The sequence below is a fragment of the Microchirus variegatus genome (assembly GCF_963457635.1).
Source record: "Microchirus variegatus genome assembly, chromosome: 8".
In the NCBI taxonomy this organism is placed as follows: Eukaryota; Metazoa; Chordata; class Actinopteri; order Pleuronectiformes; family Soleidae; genus Microchirus; species Microchirus variegatus.
Genome location: NC_139809.1, coordinates 18,307,345 through 18,326,447, shown reverse-complemented (window position 1 = coordinate 18,326,447; position 19,103 = coordinate 18,307,345). Strand labels below are relative to the sequence as shown.

The 19,103-nt window shown below is 41.8% G+C and overlaps 2 protein-coding genes across 3 annotated transcripts; one reads left to right on the top strand and one right to left on the bottom strand.

The window, feature by feature from the left end:
• Positions 1-1,833: 1,833 nt before the first annotated feature.
• LOC310930814 (NAD-dependent protein deacetylase sirtuin-3) lies at positions 1,834-5,231 on the top strand (the record flags this gene model as incomplete). The annotated part of the gene is made up of 7 exons (XM_083893865.1): positions 1,834-2,057; positions 2,546-2,710; positions 3,214-3,446; positions 4,311-4,411; positions 4,493-4,654; positions 4,740-4,952; positions 5,109-5,231. The coding sequence occupies 7 exons, from the start codon at positions 1,834-1,836 to the stop codon at positions 5,229-5,231; spliced, it is 1,221 nt and encodes a 406-aa protein (XP_083749991.1).
• A 2,184-nt stretch (positions 5,232-7,415) lies between these two features.
• On the bottom strand, positions 7,416-17,232 carry ric8b (RIC8 guanine nucleotide exchange factor B). 2 transcript variants are annotated; one of them, XM_083893361.1, is made up of 10 exons: positions 17,100-17,232; positions 15,527-15,574; positions 14,811-15,437; positions 13,366-13,460; positions 12,834-12,984; positions 12,089-12,187; positions 11,412-11,556; positions 11,026-11,170; positions 10,816-10,935; positions 7,416-7,586 (listed from the first exon to the last, which is right to left on the bottom strand). In XM_083893361.1, the coding sequence occupies exons 1-10, from the start codon at positions 17,181-17,183 to the stop codon at positions 7,478-7,480; spliced, it is 1,623 nt and encodes a 540-aa protein (XP_083749487.1). In that variant the 5' UTR covers positions 17,184-17,232; the 3' UTR covers positions 7,416-7,477. The 2 variants fall into 2 exon arrangements, with proteins under 2 accessions (XP_083749487.1, XP_083749488.1); XM_083893362.1 differs by having other exon boundaries at positions 12,089-12,184.
• Positions 17,233-19,103: the final 1,871 nt, after the last annotated feature.

Sequence of the window (19,103 nt, the reverse complement as noted above, 5' to 3'; positions counted from 1 at the left end):
GTGTCTCTGGTGGGACCACTGGCTGGGCCACTAAGAGGTTGATGTGGGGTGCAATTGAGTAGGCTGGTTTTAGGGTATTGATTTCCATAAAAATCACATACTGTATTTTTAGATCTGAATAAATGACAGGAGAACAAATTATTCTTACTTTGTTCTCAGCGTCTGAAGCTGTAAAAGAGGACAGTAATTCTAATGGTAACAGTGAAGTGTGCCTGGTGTTGTAGGACTGTGTCCTCACTCCTGGTGGTCCCGGACATCCTGGAGGTCCGGGACATCCTGGACTGAGACCCACTGGGCTGTGAAAGGCCAAGCAAGTGTGTGTGTGTGAGGGGAGAGGGGTGGGACTGTTGGCTCTGAAATCCTTTTAAAGCCTTTTGTCATTTATACTGGGATTCATTTGTCATTACCGAAGTTGTGTAGTCGATCTAAAAACACTAACCTCAGTGCACTTGCTCTGAGGTGTAAGCTTTGCCTTTTGCTTCTCTCATGTGACTGCTGTAACCACCAACATTTCCTCCAGTCATTATTCTGAGGTTTGTTTTTCGTGAAGGACTCTCATGTTCAAGTCAAATTTGATCTATGAAGTTCATAATATCCATGAGCCAAGTGGCTGGATGTGTGAGTTTGCTCTGTTGAGCCGGGTCTGGTCGTGTTGACTTGCTGCTCCACTGCACCATCTGTGTGAGACCTTAATAACTGGGCCGGTGATTTATTGCCCTGTACACAGCAGTGTCTTTTTGAGAGGAGTCCAGACAAAAGCAGAGACCCTCACCCTCCTACTGTTTTTAATAGTTCATCGGGATGTGCAGGAGGGAAAAAAGAAAAAGTTGTAATGTGGGGTCACAGTGAAAGAAGATTGAGTACCTGAAGTGAAAGCAGTCTGGGGAAAATGAGATTTTAAAGCTGTTTTTTTCCCTTTCCCATCATCATCCAGCACCTGCAGTGACCTCTCTCATCCTCCTCCTCCGGAAGGCGATAAGGTGCTGCTCTTATCGCTAAACTGCCCTCTGAGGCAGTGGTGGTTTATGGCTTGTAGCTCTTTTGTTTCCTTGTTCTCTGCCCGATCACTCTCACTCATCCCTCATGGAAGTTGTTTGAAGGCCGAGAATAGCACTGGCATAGACCCCCTCCTCCTCCTCCCCCTCTGTTCCCTCTTCTTTACTGAATCCTGCCTCCGTATCATTTATCTCTGAACCCCACTCTCCTCCTCCTCCTCAGTTTAAGGGGGCCGTTAGGGGGCATCCTCTTTTCTCTCCCAGCTGGGTTTGTTGACACACAGGCAATCTATGGTTCTCTTTCACCTCTGCCACCCCTCTTTTTAACTCTCACCCCCCACCACCACCCACAGCTCGACCCTCCGCTCTCCCTGAACAGTAAAGCTGCCACAGCTGTGGACTGTATTAGCATAGCTGCTAAGGAGCAGAGAGGGGGGGGGGTAGCTAAATATATTGCAGCCATTAGCTTTTGTTCAACAGTTGACGGTTTTAAAACGTTTCACCTTCTCTCTGTGCAAAGGGAATGCAGAGAAAAGGCGAGCACAGTGATTTCAGTCTAACAGCTTTTTAAATATGGGACAGGGAAGACGGAGCGAGAGCGAAGAAATAAAAGCAAATCACTGGAAACGAGTCAACATCTAATTAGTGCATTCAGAAACTCTAAACTGGAGAAAGCACAACCTCTCCTTCTCCTGAGGCTGCTCACTTTCCCACAGTTCCACCACCAAAATCTAAGCGTACTTGACCGTAGGTCAAAGCCTGTGTTCATAATAATTCAGTTTCAAACCGTGATGATTGAGGAGTTTGTCCTTCTCTTTGCTCGTCACCAGGTGTTGGAATGGACAGATCCAGGTCCAGGTCCCTTAAAAAAGTCCCCCAACCTTCAGTCAACAGAATCACCCGCAGCTCCAGCTCCCAGACCACGGCAGACCGTGACCCAACACAGACTCGAGACTCTGGGCCGGGCCCGTATGGAAAACAGCGGAAGAAGCAGGGCGACTCGGTTCTGGCCCAAGACCTCAGCAAGATGAGTGTGAGTGGACGAGATGCTGTTCACACGAGGTGAGGACGACACATTGACTTTATAATCAACCGGAATATTAAAGTTTGGTCATCGGGATCCACTGTATTAAAGGTTCTTCATCATCCAGGTCATTTTGTAGATGTGTGCATCTGTATCTGCTCCAGTTTAGTCCAGGTGTCATTATCTACACGCTTGAAGATGCTAAAGGAAGGATAACATGATTTCTCTCAACAATCAAACATTTCCATTTTGGAAGAAGAAGGGATATACTAATGAGAAAATGTCTTGCTTGTGTGGGATGAATACAGTATTCTTGTTTGCTGTTTGTTAACCTCATGGTGGTGTGCAGGTGTCAGGGAAATAACCTGAGTGGTTGAACATGTGATGAATAAAACTGTGTTTACATGTATACACGTGTGTGTACAGGCTACAGCAGAGGCCACTGAGGATGTGCAGTGTGTAGTCTGAAGCAAAAAAAAAAAAACCTGACCACGTCTTTTCTGTCTTTTCCTGTCCTGTTCTTCAGTAAAGGAAAGACATCTGTGCAGGACGGTGAATCCTCTGGATCCAGATCTACGTCCAGAGGAGGCCTGGCCTCTGTGGCTCGACTGGTGAAGCTCGGACGCTGTAAAAATGTGGTGGTGGTGGCAGGAGCAGGGATCAGCACAGCCAGCGGCATCCCAGACTTCAGGTTGTTGTTGTCTTTGGCTTTGTTTCCCTCTGGACACCTAACATCGGCAGTTCAGAAAAATATGAATGGTTCAAAGATTCTGCTGCAAGAATTGGCCGGTTTAACCAAAACGAAATGTTTGGTTTGAAAAATACAAATAAAAACCACCTGCATATGTTGGGCTCAAAGAAGCAGCAGTACTTCCTCAAATTGAAATGATGCACAGCAAATATCAACAGTAAGAGAACGTATCTCACACAAATTTAACTTCATAACAACCTCTTGATTAAAGACAACATGTTTTGTTTGAAGGGACTGATGAAGACTCCATGTTCTGGCCCAAATATTCAATTACTTACACAAAAAAATCGACCACATTTACTTTCTGATCCCAGGTCTAGGTAGACGGTTCTATGCTGCCATGTCGTCTGCAGCTTCACCACTAGATGGTGTAAAATGTGTAAATCACATAAATGCTGCATATGAAAATATTAAAGAACCCCATGTTTCCACATTTTTCCTAGAACTCCAGGGACAGGACTTTACGCCAACTTGGAAAAGTACAACATCCCATACCCAGAAGCTATTTTCAACATCGAATACTTCTCCAATGACCCGCAGCCGTTCTTCTCTTTGGCCAAAGCTCTGTATCCTGGCAGCCATCGACCCAACTACATCCACTATTTCATCCGCATGCTCCATCACAAAGGCCTGCTGCTCCGAATGTACACGCAAAACATCGATGGCCTGGAGAAACGTGAGTCAGACTGAACAGAATCAAACTGTGAGCTCACAAACATTCAGTACAATAACGACTGCATCATTAGGGCCTGAGCACAAGTGCGAGTGTTAAGATCCGAGCTGCAACTCACGATTATTTTCGTAATCGATTAATCTGTCGATTATTTTCTCGATGAATCGTTTGGTCCATAAAATGTCATAAAATGTTAAAAAAAACGTTGATAAATTATGTTCTCTTGTTTTGTCCACAAACCAATATGATTCAGTTTTAATGATTTATTTTTTATGTGGAGCAAAGAAACCAAGAAAATATTCACATTTAAGAACCTGAAACAATCAGAAATCTTGTTTTAATCATGAAAAAGGCTTCAAACCGATTAATCAATTATCAAAATAGTTGGCGATTAGAAATCGATTAATCGTTTCAGCTCTAGTTAAAATTGCTATTTTGCTCTGATTAACGTGCATAAAAACTCTTGAAATTTGGCTTAGAGGTCGGGTCGGGAAAAAATGCGATAGTGGCATCGGGCACAGACCCGTTTGTAGACCCAGGGCTCTATAGTGCCCCCCCAAAGTTGGGTCATGGTCAGACGAAAGTAATCGGATCCGGACGAAATTTGGTGAGACTGTCTGGCTTACTCCAGAAATGTTGACGCGAGAGAAAGTGGCCAAAATTGCGTTAAATGTTTTCTTTTGTGTGTCGCAAAGAATTGTTCAGATTTTGACCAAACTTGGTACAGTCGAACAGTCGTGGTACAGTTGCTCTCATGATTCCAAACTAATTTCTCATGTATATCCATTAGCGTGACTGCGAGTGGTCCTCGTTTCAGTTGTCGCTGTTGGGTTCATGTTGATCATTTTTGAATAACCTTCTTCACAGTGTGTGGTATCCCAGATGACAAACTTGTGGAGGCTCATGGTAGTTTTGCTACAGCTTCCTGTCACTTATGCTATACTGTGTATCCTGCTGAAGAGGCTAAGGTATGTCAGAAAACAACAGCAGCCATTTCTCTGTTTGACACCAGAGTAATGTTTCCTGCATTATTTTTATTTTTCTTACAGCATGCAATAATGAACAACAAAGTTCCCATATGCACATTTTGTGCAGCTACAGTCAAACCTGACGTTGTGTTTTTTGGAGAGGACCTTCCTCAAAAGTATTTCCTCCACACAAAAGACTTCCCCAAAGCAGACCTGCTAATCATCATGGGAACATCTCTACAGGTAAAACTATCAGTCCTCAATGCTTTAAACTGATTTTGAGGATATTTGTGTATAAAAATGCTGTCTGCTAATACATCTGTTTCAGATTGAGCCTTTCGCCAGCCTTGTGAACACAGTACGCTCTTCTGTTCCACGTCTCCTCCTGAACCGACACGCCGTGGGTCCGTTTGAGAAGGTTCCGCTTCGGAAAGGTGACCACATGGAGCTGGGCGACCTGGAGGTCACGGTCCGCAGGTTTGCCGAAATGCTCGACTGGAACGACGAGATCACAGAGCTGATGAGAAGTCTCCAAACTGGGGTGAGTTCCATCTTAAGCACCATAGATTTTTGTTTGGTTGTCTTGGTTGTATAAAATGGTCAAACACTGAAGGATTGAACTCTTTCTGGACTTTTTAAATCATCTCTGCAGAGTATCCTGACACTGATAAACGACGCTCCATCAGTGAGTGGACAGACATTTTGCCAGGGCAGAGTTCAGTCAGAGCCTCCAGGTCAAAGAGCAGTCAGCAGTGGCAGCGAGGAGAGCGATTCAGAGACGGACAGCAAGAGCTCTGCGTCCTCCAACCTGAGCCACTGACGCAATGTACCATGGATGAGACCACACTGAGGCCGTTTCCTCTTCAGTTCAAGTCCGGTTTGATGATTTTACTTCTTCATCTTGGATGTTCGATGATCATCATCATCCGATCATGTGCACAATATCAGAAAGGTCTGCAGCCATATTTAAAGCACTTATTTTTGTGGGTTAGTAAAAGTCTGAACCCTGTAAATAACGATGTTCCTGTAAATACTGCATTCTTATTCTTGTTCATGTTTTAGCTCACTGTATTTTAAACAATATTTAATAAAATGGTGTTATTTGCTTTTGTGTCCTTGTTAGAAGTCAAAGAACGGCAAATGTTCTCCTTCACTTTATTTACTTTTCATTCGACGCCTCACTATAAGAGCAGTGCTATTTACAGTTTAACAATGTGCAAAAAGAACAAAACAGTTTTCCTAACATAGACTTTTCAAATGGAGAGAATGTGAACAACATGCACTTTTAATGTTTCCCACAATAATAATAATAATAATAATAATAATAATAACAATGCAGGAAAATATGGTATTAACATGCGCGAAAAGAAACAGATTCAAAGATACAACACAAACAAAACCTGAAGCCAAGAAGAAAAATGGCCACTGAATGGTTTGATGAGAAGAGACTGTGACTTGTGCTATGGCCTTTACTGCCAGAACTGCTGATCTAATGACACGGTGCATTAAAGCTGACTTAACAGCTCATGCAGGCTCATCATCTTACTAAGACACTTATGTTGGTTTTCCCACTTATTTGATTCCTAAATGATCTCCATTAATGTTTGTGAGGAGGCAGTAGTGGTGATTCAGAGGTCATGTGACAGAATCCTCAAATAATGACTTGTGTTCTCTCTGGTTTAAGTTCAATTCCTCTGGGTTCGAGGGGTTTTCTTTCCATTTGTTCAAAGTCCAAATCTGTTGCATCTATCGTGCACTCAACTTCACAAGTGGAAGTGTTCTATACATTTAATGAAAAACTGCACCAGCACAAAGAATTCTTATTCAGTTCATACATGGACTAAAAAAAAATGAAATAAAATTAGCAAATATTTAAATGTAGAAAACAAATCACATGACTGAGAACAGAGTCAACTTCATGCAGATTTGACAGAAGAGTCAGGAGTCCACAAAAGTCAGAAAACAGTTTTACCGTCCATCACCAGAGAATGCAGCATCCATTAATTTTAAAGTTCATTTTTGAATCAAACCACCTTCCAGTGAAATAAGTGTGAGCCCTGAATCCTGAAAGTTTCCTTGGCAACTAACTGATGTGCAGCATTCATGAAAAATACACAAATAAATACAGACTCACTGTGAGCTACAAGGTCAAACTCTTCACACTGGCACTGCCTGGTTTCTAAATATACATCAACACTGGTCCGATCTGGACAGGCCAACGTCACACGTTTACATGTGTGTTGATAATGTGCACTTGGATTATCTAGTAGTAAAAACAGTGGCGGAAAAAAACAAACGGTGAAGGAATGATAATTTAGATCTAACTACACTTTTAACAAACTAAAAAACATGAGTGTTTTCAACCTCTCAACCTTCTGGAGCAGTAAAGTAAATGAGGAAGGTACAACAGTTAACCACAAAGGTGCATCACACTAAGTCCACTTCCACTGTGGAGAACAGACCCCTAAAGTCCCACTTCAGGGCTGGATCATCACAAACTGCATTAACAAGACTGAAAACATCAGAAAAATGCATCGCTTCAACGCATGAGGGAACGTTTCTTTGCAGCTACTACTATCCCACAATCCACTGCATCTGAGTCGTGTTTAAAGAAGTGAGGAATATCACTCGACCGCGTTTAGCTTTTAGTTTTGAATGCTTGAGTGCTCATCGGTTACTGATCAGTTGAAAAGGAAGAAAGCGGATGTCAAATATAAACCTGCAGACAAGTAGAAGTTACAAAGATGCAGCACTTTGAAGGATCAAATCATCTGCATAAAGGGAGGAGTCCTCTGTGTGAGTGTGAGTCAAACAGATTATCTGTTTACTTGGACTACTTTGCAGGGAACCATCCCTGCAGCACTACTCTGATCCGGCACCTGCTGTTTTTTTTTTTTTTTTTCCAAGCTGTAGACTTTAAGACTCTGTTTTGGACTTGGGTGTTGTAGCTTCTCTGAAGGACCCACCTTTCCATCCTTCACAGGATCCAGCCTTTGAAATGGGACACAGCTTCAGGCGGGTTGACCTGGTGGGCTTGTGGAAAACGTGGCGTCAGTGTAGAGAGCACTAGTCAGAGTCAGAGTCTGAGTTGTCTTCAGGTAGATCACAGAGTGTTTCTTCCAGAGGTGCTAACTTCCCGTCCGGTCTGACGCCCATGGGCCGAATCAGGTTCTGCCTGGAGACACAAGAGCAAAAACATCATCAGGCATCACATGTTCAGTTAGTCATCACTTTTTGTTTCTGTGTTTGCTGCATCTGAAAACAGACCTGACTGCAGGAGTGTTTGTGTGTATACAGCAGCAGCACATTTATCCATTTATTTATTAATCAAACTGCTCAAAGAGTTCACTTTTGTAGGCACTACTGTTGCCTCCAGTTGTCATGACATAAAATGAATCACTTCCTGTGTTTAGTTCTGAGAAACACAGAGAGTCACGTGTAGCTGATAGGCTTCATCAGCATTGTGTGAATATCCAGAAGATACCAGCTTTAACTTGTCATTATCAGGGTTTGTTATCGTAGGAAATAACAGGAGACCAAGCGTCCATCTGTGTTTGAATCTTTGAAATGATTGAAAATGATGCTCTTTAAATCTCTGATGACAAATCATCAGAGAGGGAGTGGTGACAAAAGTGCAGCTATAATTGGATTAGTATGAAGGGGCAGCCGTAGCTTTGAGGAGATTAGTCTGAGTGCTGATCCTCTAATTAAACTCCCACAGAAGAGGAAGAGGAGGAGGCGGGGTGAGGGCCGACAGGGAAAGGGGATGCACCGACAAGGGCCAGTCGAGGTGTGGGGGTGGGGCACGGGGCATTGAGTGAGGGGTCCTCAAGTCTTGGACATAAGACAGTAAAGATGTACCAGGGAAAGCCTTTCGTTTTCAGACATGAACCCGTTTCATATTACAAACGTTGTTTGGTGAGATGGGCTGACAACTTCTGCAGATATCGACATTCATATTTTTTTTAAAAATCTACCGTCTGCTTCTCAATAAAGCTTTTGTCGCCCAGCGACATTCCCACTCTGCACACCGGAAAGTGGGTTGTTTTTTTGATAAGACAGACGGAGGCAACAGCAACAGTGTGCTGGTAAAGTGAGTTTGGCTGAAAACACAAAGAATGGATGCTTCTCTGCTCAAAACACCTCTTGTCCCTGCCCCAACCCTCAAACACACACAAATGCTCCCTCAGTCAGGCCTGATAGTTTTGCTTGTTTTAACAACAATCCCCAAAAGTTACATACTGCAGCTTTATGTACGGTGAGGTGGTTAAATGTGAGAATATTGTAGAATAGTCACATCTTTCCATTGCTGCAGAACGTGTACAGCCTTGTGTCACTCGTCAGAGTCAGTAATAATGAGGACCAACGAGACACAACAAACATCATCTCCACCAATTAGAGCAAAAAAAAAGCCTCTCATCTGCTGCTCATCAGTGTCAGGACCGGGAGTCTGGCAGATGTGGGTGTAGAATATGTGCTAATTGGAGGATCAGTGAAGCAGTTAGGAGAGCACATTCTTGTAGGGCTTTGAGCTATCTCCTTAGAGCGGTGAGTGCAATGACGAAGCACCTCTCGGTTGTCACCAAATCTTTAACCTCCACAGGAAGAGAGAAGAAAGAGGATACAGTCTCAGAAAAGGAATCTTCCTCTTCTGGCCACACGTGCCTCATTACAGCTCAACCCACTCTCTGGTTGGACAATGACGAGGTCAGCTTTCTTCTGACTCGTGGCTTTCCCTCTTCACCCACGTTCCACCCAAATTGCTTTGTCTAGCTGTACCTCTGTCTCAGTCCACTGTCAGTCTGGCTTCTCAGAATGAGAAGAATAAAGTCATGACATGTGTGTTTTTAAAAACCTGAATGTGGCACACAAAGGGAACAAGGAGCGACAAAGCTGACTGTGTGCCAATTAGGTGATAATTAACGGAGAAGAGGTAATGATGTTGCAGCCGTGTCCCGGCAGCTTCCATTTACTCCAGCTGAATACTGCGGCGTGCTGGAAATCCAGGTCTAATTGAAGCTGCAGCTAATGGCAAGAGATTCTTCCTCTGATGAATCAGTTGGCAGGGAGCGAGCTCACTGTTACTCTTCTAAAAGACATTGTGCTTGACGAACGTTAGCCTCTCTTCACTAAGGAAAGGTCAGACTCCAAAAGGGCCTCTGAGCAGACAACAATAAGTCATATGTAATATGAATAATATGAGCAGGGAGGAAAAGTTTAGCACATTAGGAAAGGAAACATAATGGATCATTAAATCTTTCTTTGTGTCACGTTTTTCCCTTTCCAACCAGGAAACATGAATTCCTTCTATTAAACTTTCTGTCACACACACATTCCCTCCATCCTCATGTATCAACAAACCATCAACAGTAAACATGGCAACCTGCAATCTTTCCTCACACCACGATCTCCAGTAACAGAAGTATCAACATATTTATATATCCTGCCAATAAACATTTGTGTGGTATTAGCCGTGAGCCCTGGAACAAGTGATGACTGCTCGTGTGGGTCTGGATCCAAAAACCTACACAAAGTAATAGGGATGTAACAATCGGTACAAATGCGTGACGATACGCACCGGTTGACAGAATTTTTTTATCGCGAAAGCGAGAGAGGTAGGATATATTATTTTCCTTCTTTTTTTTTTTAAATAGGTTACGTTATCTTAAAAAAAGTCACTGGTTGGTGACTTACGTCACTACGTAGGTACGGGGCACAGAACGAGGGAAGACATGGCGACGGTAGGCAACAACTTTGAGATAGAGGATGCACCAAGCGGTTTAAAATCAACATATAGTGGCAACACGAGCAACATGCAGCAGCATATTAGCCGCCACCACAGTGAGAAGCAAAGTAATGGTGCGCCACCTCGTGAGCTGCCAAACTATAATACGTCATATCTTAACACACACAGCACATGTTTAGACTCTAAATGGCCGATTTCTCTCCTCAAATTATCTTAAAACTTCCGTGACACAGAAAAGTGAGAAACGGCCACTGTGACCCCCTACTGCTCGGGCAGGAAATTGCAGTGCGTATCCGTCACCACGACGGAGAAGTATGAAGGCTCGAGGGGTCTCCGTGGTTTACGCAGTCGGAGAAGTATACTGTGGCCTTTACTTGTGAGAGTGTTTCTAAAGAAAGGAGATATTTTTCATGTATTTTGTTGTTTTAGATGACCATGCAAGTTGCACTTTTTATAAGAGGACACAAACAGTTTCTGTAAAGAAAGCACCTCTAAGATTTTTTGCCGTGCAAATGATGATGGTTAGCATGGAGCTGTGGTCTCTGTAATTGGAGCCGATTTTTCTTACAATATTGTGAAATCTATGTGACCTTTACATTTCTATGAACAATGCAACATTTAGCAGTACGTTCATGTGCCTTTAACAAATATGTGTTACCTTGACAGCTTGTCTAACATATTGACCAGTTTCTGAGCCTCGTATTCCTTCTGCTCCTCGGTCATCTCTTCTATGGGGTTGGGCATGGGCTCCTCCACATGACCAGTGATGGGGTTAATGCTGCAAATAAGCAGATGAGCAAGCTCAATGTTCACCTGTGTACTTACTACATGTTAAAGCTTTATTCTGAGACTCGGTCTATTTACTCACAATGGTTTGGCATTCTTATATTCTTCTGTGTCTGAGTCTTCATCTTCAGAGTACTGAGTCTCTCCTCTTCCTCCAGAAAGAAGACCTCGAGCCACGAGGAGTCCTGCTGCATTTCCATATCCTGTGTACTTCAACAGGTTGTCCACTGAAATAGGAAACCATTAACATATAAAGAGTGAGGTTTAGCCAACCTGTAGTTTTATTTATGCAGGTGTTAAGAATCTATGGCCTGGTATTCAGTACAGTTCACCTGTACTTACAGCGATCACTGAGGATGGATGTTAATACCAGGTAGGAATGTGGTCTAAACCACACTCGTCTACATATAAACAAATGAGTATTTCCATCTCATGTGTCCAGCCTCGACCCGCCTGCCGCCCTCTTACCACTCTCTTTGCAGAGAACGAAGAGGAACTCTGCAGCGGTCTGCTTCACCCCCATGTCCACATGCGTCATCAGGCGAACCAACTTGTTTCTGGTGGTGGTGCCAATCTCTGGGCGGATCTTCACATCTTTCAGTGGAGGAAGTACCTAAAATCAAAGACATTTTCAATAGTCATGATGATTGTTTTTCAGTCACTACAAACAGTCAATGACTGAGGCGACAGCCTGTTTTCATTCAAATACACAGAAGTTTGACTTTTTATGTTCCTCTCTTATCTGTGTCTTTGTGCCCTGAAAATAGAGAATGTTGAAGATGTTTGAAAAGGATGACACAGTTATCAGGTTTCCCTTACTGACTAGTTTTTTATCTGCCATTACTTAATCAGCTGTTAACAAAAAGCACATGCTTTTTGGTTCCCTTTCACTTCCTCGTTCTTTCATCAGTAGAATAAGTAAAATAAGTACAACTTCAGAGGATTGAATCAACTTCCTGCCTACACTGGCACACATGGTGTTCCAAAATGGTCACAAATGACTTCAAAACAGAGCTGAAAACTGTGTGAAAATGTAGTAGTATGAATGTAGCCTAAATCAGGACTTAAAAAAGACACACACTATGAAATATATAAAGGGTCATTCAAAAGAATCAACTATTTTAGTGTATGGGCAGTGACTGTACCTGAGCTTTGATAAATCTGCGGATCTCTCTGTGGTGTCTGGATCCTTCTGTTAAAAGGCTAAGCACTGGCGTCAGCCCCTCTTTGTAGTTGGAGCCCTGCTTGGAGTGACAAACAGCACAACAGCTTCACATGCTACATGAGTTGAAGTACTGGATGAATGTCAACCAGTCATGCACACATGAGTAATGGGAAGGACAAAGAGGTGAGGACAGCTGAACTGTAGATGAAAACACAAAGATGACAGACATGTGTCTCCTGTTTCTGTTATTTATACATTCTTTTTCTCATTTGTGTTTCACTGTGTTCCCTCAGCCCATCCCAAAGATTCTCCATTCGTGTAAATAATGACTCAATATGAGCCTTATGAGTCCTGGCACTGGCCTCGTTTTGGCCACATAACTTTGCTGAACCTAGACCTGATCAACTGAAGCAACCCCAGGTCATCACACTAACCCCACAGGCAAAGGGCAAAGTAAAGTAGGTGTTTGTGATTTTTGTTTTTGGCCAGTCAGTGATAGTGGAAAAACACCACAATGGCTCACTGCACTGTGTTTCTCTATGTTTGGAGTGTGTTTAGTGGTTTACACATGGGCTCAAAATGATGTTGTGTTCTCTACTGTCAATAACATCTGATGGAAATGTATTCTGCTACACGTACACTGTAACTGAGGAAACATGAGCACATACGGCATACAGGACATTCACGGTTTACGCTGTCTAATCCATGCAGAGGAGGAATTTTACCTTGTCGATCCTTTTCCCCATGAAATCTATTAACACCTGGATTGCATCCATGTTTTTCCCACCATAACTCTCATGTCCTCCTTGGACTGGCACATCGATTAACACATCGAGGCAGGAAGCTGGCATGTTGTTCAGCAAGTTGACAGCATGGCTGCGGATAAAGACATCTTTTAATTATGTAAACCTGTTATAAGATCGCAGTTTTTTTTTTCAGATGGAGCTACTGCAGCAACAACAATAATTATTGCATTGGCTAAAACACAGCTGCAAGTATCACAACAGCAAAAATAATTTCCAACATGAAACCCTGAGTAAGGCTTCAAAGACAGGCAATATCAGCTCACAGTCTTTATTTGTAGTAAGTTAACTTAGATTTACTCAGTGGACACTTCACAGCAGGCGCCCTCTCACTGCACTACATCAAGTTATTTTACGATGTGGTGAAATAATATTTCTGTGTAAAGATTATAGGGAAATGTGTCAAATTGCTTGTCTTGTCTCTTGTGTCATAAAATGCAGAATGGCCTCCTACCTGTGTGCTTCCTCTGTTTTCTCCTCCTTCTCAGTCTTCAGCATCAACAGGTGGCGCAGGATGGCAGTGATTAGCCGGAACTGGTGGTCATCCTTCTGTCCAATCAAAGATGTGCAAAAACACCAACATCAAAAACACTATTTTATTGTTCAGAACTGCAGGAAATGGAAATTTGAAGATTTAAAGAAGCATCACAGCCATTTTAAAAAGACGACAATTACACATATATTTGGGGGTAAAACTCAAAAGAAAGAAGGATTTCTAAAAAAACCAAGCTGCCTTTGGGTCGTGTGAGCAATGTACAAATTGCATGTTATGGACTGAATAAACAATTTTGATACCAATTTTCTAAATTCAGCTGTAGCAGTTAAGTACATTAAATACAAAATATATGACACTGCTCACACAGTGTCCTCAAGAAGATACTTGATCTGACAGGATAAGAAAATACAGTTTCTATTCTAGCCTGTTCAAACTATAGTCCTACTATAGTCATTATTTTCGAAAAACCCTTATTTGTTAAAAATGACTTTCACGTCCTAATAGCAATAAAAAAAATTGAGCACAAAGAAATATAAAAGTCTGGTGTCAGTAGCCCATGCATTACTGTCATAAATAAATGAAACCAAACGTATTCTCTGATGTAACTGTAAACACCTATCCAGCCTACACAACTGATTATAGTTTGATTGATGATGTTTTTCCAGACTCTTAAGACTTTCCCAAAGACACCTTCATGTCTCCGGACATAACAAGGATTTCAAGAAATAACATAAAAAAATGTTTCAGCGACAAATGACAGACTAACTTTTAAGAGAGCGTGAGCGTGTCATGTATCAATGACATGGTACAGAGAAATATTTGTGGTTACTTTATGGTGATTTATGGGGTTGGTTCTGCAGACATTTGGACTTTGGAGGAGCACATTAGAGTCGTGTTGGCCGTGTAGCATTTACTATTCATGAGGTCTCCCACATACAAGCTCATATGAATTTTACTACTCATGTTTTTCAAGGCTGCCCTGAGCCTTTAAGTGCCACACTGGCCACAGCTTATTATAGCAGATGGTTTTTGTATGAACTGAAGAATTAAGTTGATTTAATCATGTTGTTCCATTTTGTGTAATATATGCATTACACGGATTCAGCTGATGTGTTTGACTCGTGTTACAGACAGTAAATTAGCAGTGAGATGTAAAGTGTATTTCTCAGAATGATGTCATTTAGGACAAATGGTTAAGGACAAACATGGCTGGCTGTTGTGATGAATGGATGCATATTCTTTGTGTTTGAGGGAAAGCCTAATCCATAAAATAATTGAGCAATTGATGGAGCCAGAAATATTTCCGTTTACATCCACTAATCTCACATGATGTATGTCTTAAAGCATCATAGTACAAACCATAGTACTAAATGATACACTCTCACAGCTCACAACACACTCACCTCACCAGAGACAGATAGAGTAAGGTTGAACAAGGCCTTGAGTGCTTCCATTGCCCGCTCATTGTCTTCTGCAGGCATGGTCAGGGCCTGTGAATCTGGACAGGCAACTTCATAGGGGCCTACCCAGCGCACATCGAGGATGTGCTCCAGTACCTCTGTCAGTAGTCTGACTGCATGGCATTCTCTCCTCAAAATTCCTCTTACATCGGCCTGCAGGGCAGACAGCAGAAAGAGAAGGCGCAGAGTGAACAGGCCCACCTCATGGTGCCATGTGCGGGCCGTACGCAGGCTGGCACACAGGCCGTGAGCCAGCTGCACTTCTATGCTGACCCGCTGAGCAGCAGGACTGTTGTAAACCACATTGCATAGGCACTTCAAGGCCTCCACCACCACCCGCTCCTCCTCCTCTGACTGTGTGTCTTCCTCAGAGACTCTCTGATTGTCACCTCCTTCCTCTCCAGCATGAAGCCTTGCCATCCCTCCCAGAGTCAACATGCCTTCCCTGGTGGCTACAGGTGCGAGGACACTCTTGTCTCTGGACAGGATGCGTAGAGTCTCCAGACATGTCTTCTGACAGCTGGGCTGCACCTTCCTCCCAAGTACTGACAACACACTCTGGCACAGCTTCTGCAATGATACAGGCATCAAAACTCTGTCATTACAGCAAATAACACTCATTTTATAAAAAGCAGCTTAGATAAAAAAAAAGTGCTTACACTCCGCAAGGCTTCTTCCTTTGGGTCAAAGGCAAAAATGCGACTGTTCTGAAACAGAAATGATGTTCATTGTTGACAAAAACACAAACAAATCAACCATTCCTTTTTATTTTTTATAAAAGTTTACCACAACACAAAACATGTATGTTATCTCTGTCCTAATTTTAATCAGAAACCAAAGTAAAAAACATGACCTTTGCTAACATTTCAGTGGTAACCTATGTGTATTCTAAATATTTCTGAAAACAAATTATATATATATATAATAAATGTGTAATAAATAGTAACATCTAGTCGTGAGACTGCAGGCTGCAATGTAGATACAGTATATATATATACACATACATATACATACACATATACATATATATGTATACATATACACATATGTATATATACATAAAAATATATGTATGTGTGTAAAAAGTGGATAGATAGTCATTTTAAAATTGGTATATACAATTATACTTGTTCGATAACTAAGTTTCCACTTCACAAAATACACACTCTGGCTCGACTGTACAACCATGATGGTGGACTTCATTGAAACATAACTCTTGCCTAAATGACTTGTAAGAATGTAAAGAGACTTAACCCTCAGGCTACCACAGCCACACCACTTTTTAACGATGCAACAGTGGACTTAAACCATGTTGATCTGCTGTGATGAAAAGTGCAATGGTTTGAAAATGGACGAAAAGCACAATACAGACACTTTGTCCCATGCAGGCAATATAAATGTGAACCAAACAAACATAAGCCCACCACTGCGGTTAGAAACACACCACAGTCACAAAAACGATTTGACACATGATTATGGCAATAGTGATTTCTCTTGTCATAATAATGATAAGTGCTGTACAAAAAAGGTTATTAATATTATTATTAATGTATATCGCTGCTGCATTGGATTGTGGGGCAGCATTGTTCCCAGTTCTTATGTAAAGTATGGTTCAGTGTATCCCATGTTAAAAGGAGACATACGAATATGCTGTTTTTTTGGCTCATTTAGTCCATGATTATGCATGCGCTTTATGTTTCTCACAATCATGTGTTGTGCTGCTGGTTCCTTTTTTATGATCTAAAGCAGTGTTTGTCAAAGCTGATCTTTGGAACCCACTGGCCTTCATGTTTTAAATATGGTTTGAACAAAAAGAATAAATATCTTTTTAGAATGGCTGTCACGAAGTCACTTCCGGGTCACTTCACTTAGTCAAGAACCTTTCAAATCAGATACGTCTCTTCTTCGGTGTCAAAAAAACATCTTATTAGATATGAGAGTATATATATATTACGTTTAAATGACAGTTCAGGTGCACTTTCAGATTGACAGCAGGAAGCATTAGCATCTGCAGCCCAGCCGCGTGTCATAAACGACGTATTAACGCTGATAGTAGTTAGGGCTTTAGGGCGTGTGGTGATGTTTAACGTAACGATATTAACCGTGAGCCGACATCAGTGTGGGTGGCTAACTCCAAGCTAGCATAGCCGTCGGGCTAACGAGCTAACGTTAGCGGCGGCGTTTGTTTTGGTTGACGTTTTTTCCCACAAACACAGCAGAGTCGCGACTCACCTCTCCATTGTACTGACGCAGGAGATGCTCCGCCTGCTCCGAGGTGGTCGTTTCAAGCTGCGACAGCACATTATTCAGGTCCATAGTGGAGAAGAATATTCGCGTAAGCGGCAACTTGGTTTGGACGACACCGGTGAATGTTGTGCAGCGCAGCTAGCTAGCGAGAGAGAGAGGGAGGAAGGAAGGGAGAGAGAGGACGGTGGGAGGGAGGAATTACACGAGAGGGCTTGTCACTACAGTATTTTATGAACATTCTGCTACACAATATGTGATATTTCATGCAGCATACTGCAGTTTATTTATTACATCAATGAACATTGACATGTTAGCGCACACGCCCTGAATGAATATGAATGCACACTTCTAATCAGAATCCCGGTCATAGCCATAAAAACAGTGGTCATCATCATCATCAGCCTAATCTGGACCTTTAATCACCACTGTCAGCCACTGATTTGTTCTAACTTAAATACATGCAGATGATTCTTTTTATAGGCTTTTATTTACAAACACTGGTCGTCACATTTACATCTAAGCATTTAGCACACGCTTTTATCCAAAGCGACTTAGAAAAGAGGAATAAACTACATAGAAGTAGTCTTACTGAACACTAGTGAACACAAGCTGCTGTCTGCTAATTGTTTTACACAAAGGTGACACACTTTTCTATGATTTTTAATGTTTAAACTCTTAAGTGTTGTGCTATTCAAAGAGATAAAATGAATGAACATATGAACATCTAGACATGCTTGAATGGTGAGGGTTTTATTGACTTGCTGGCACATGTTGTGCTTCAGTGTCATGCAGAATATTACATATAATCAACTCTTTCTCACTGTGAGCAGAATCTGTTCATTATTCATTAAACAAAGCACCTCTGAAGTTGGACCGTTTCCATCTGCACATTAAAATAAATAACTGTACTGCAGAAAACAGTGATGCAGCTCCATTGGATCAGACTTGTCTTTGGATGGGATCATAATGTGATTTGACCACAGCTGCATTTATTCCCCTGACCTCAATAGTTTATATGCAGATTCTCCATTGTAATGTAAGATATACAGTAGATTCCCTAATCCATGTGACTACAGCCTGGGCATATTATTTCATTATGGACGATGCACCACAGGGTGTGATTTATGCAAATGCCCATTTATAAATACATGGAATTTACTATGCAATACTATACGATAAGAACAAGAAAACACATTATTTTAAGCATTTTCTTGAAAACATAGCTATTTAAAGGGCGTTTGTTGTGAGCAGTGTTTCAGCAGCGTCCTCTTCCACACCCTCACTCACCAATCTGCTGTGAAATCCTCAGCGGATATTGACACTGACACACAGGTCAGATGATTAAATCACAAAGAAGGCAGCTTCTTTTTCTGTTCTTGGCGTTAACACGTTTTCTGTTTCAAAGTCCCGGCTGTGAATCCAACGGAATGAAAGCGAACACACAGGATATATGTTCCAATAAATACAAACCTTGGCAGGGGTCAGAGGTCAAAGGTTACAGGACTGAGGTACAATGACCCCAGCACAGCAGGACATTCTCTCTATTGAAATGTAATTCTTTCTGCAGTGTGGCCCCTGTGAACCCCCCAACCCCCCCAAAGTGGAGCCGAGAGCAGTAAAAAAAAAAAAAGTCAACATTTTAGAAATAAGTTAAATTTAAAATACCTAAACTAAAATATATTACAACCATCTTATTTTATTTATTTCAATCTTGTATTTAAAATGAAAAATAATGCAATTATACATTTTACTGCAGTGCCAACAACGACTAAGATGATTAAAATGATCAAATAATATATTAACAATTTTGAAAGAGAATACAGATTTGACAAAGACACTGTGTGTAGATTGTGAAATGACTGTATTTGTGTGGCATTATCTTTCCCCCACATACACACCAGTTTCAATGTGACCACAAATGCTTTTCAGTGCTTTTATTTACAGAAAAAGTGACTAGACTTCATGTTACTGTACACTTTGATATTTCCC

Bases quoted from the DNA above. Each gene is read 5' to 3' on its own strand.
- ric8b (XM_083893361.1), bottom strand. From the start codon at position 17,183: ATGGACCTGAATAATGTGCTGTCGCAGCTTGAAACGACCACCTCGGAG. The intron at 15,575-17,099 runs GTGAGTCGCGAC...TTTCTGTTTCAG, and splicing joins TGCGTCAGTACAATGGAGAG to AACAGTCGCATTTTTGCCTT. The intron at 12,985-13,365 runs GTAGGAGGCCAT...CTTTATCCGCAG, and splicing joins AAAACAGAGGAAGCACACAG to CCATGCTGTCAACTTGCTGA.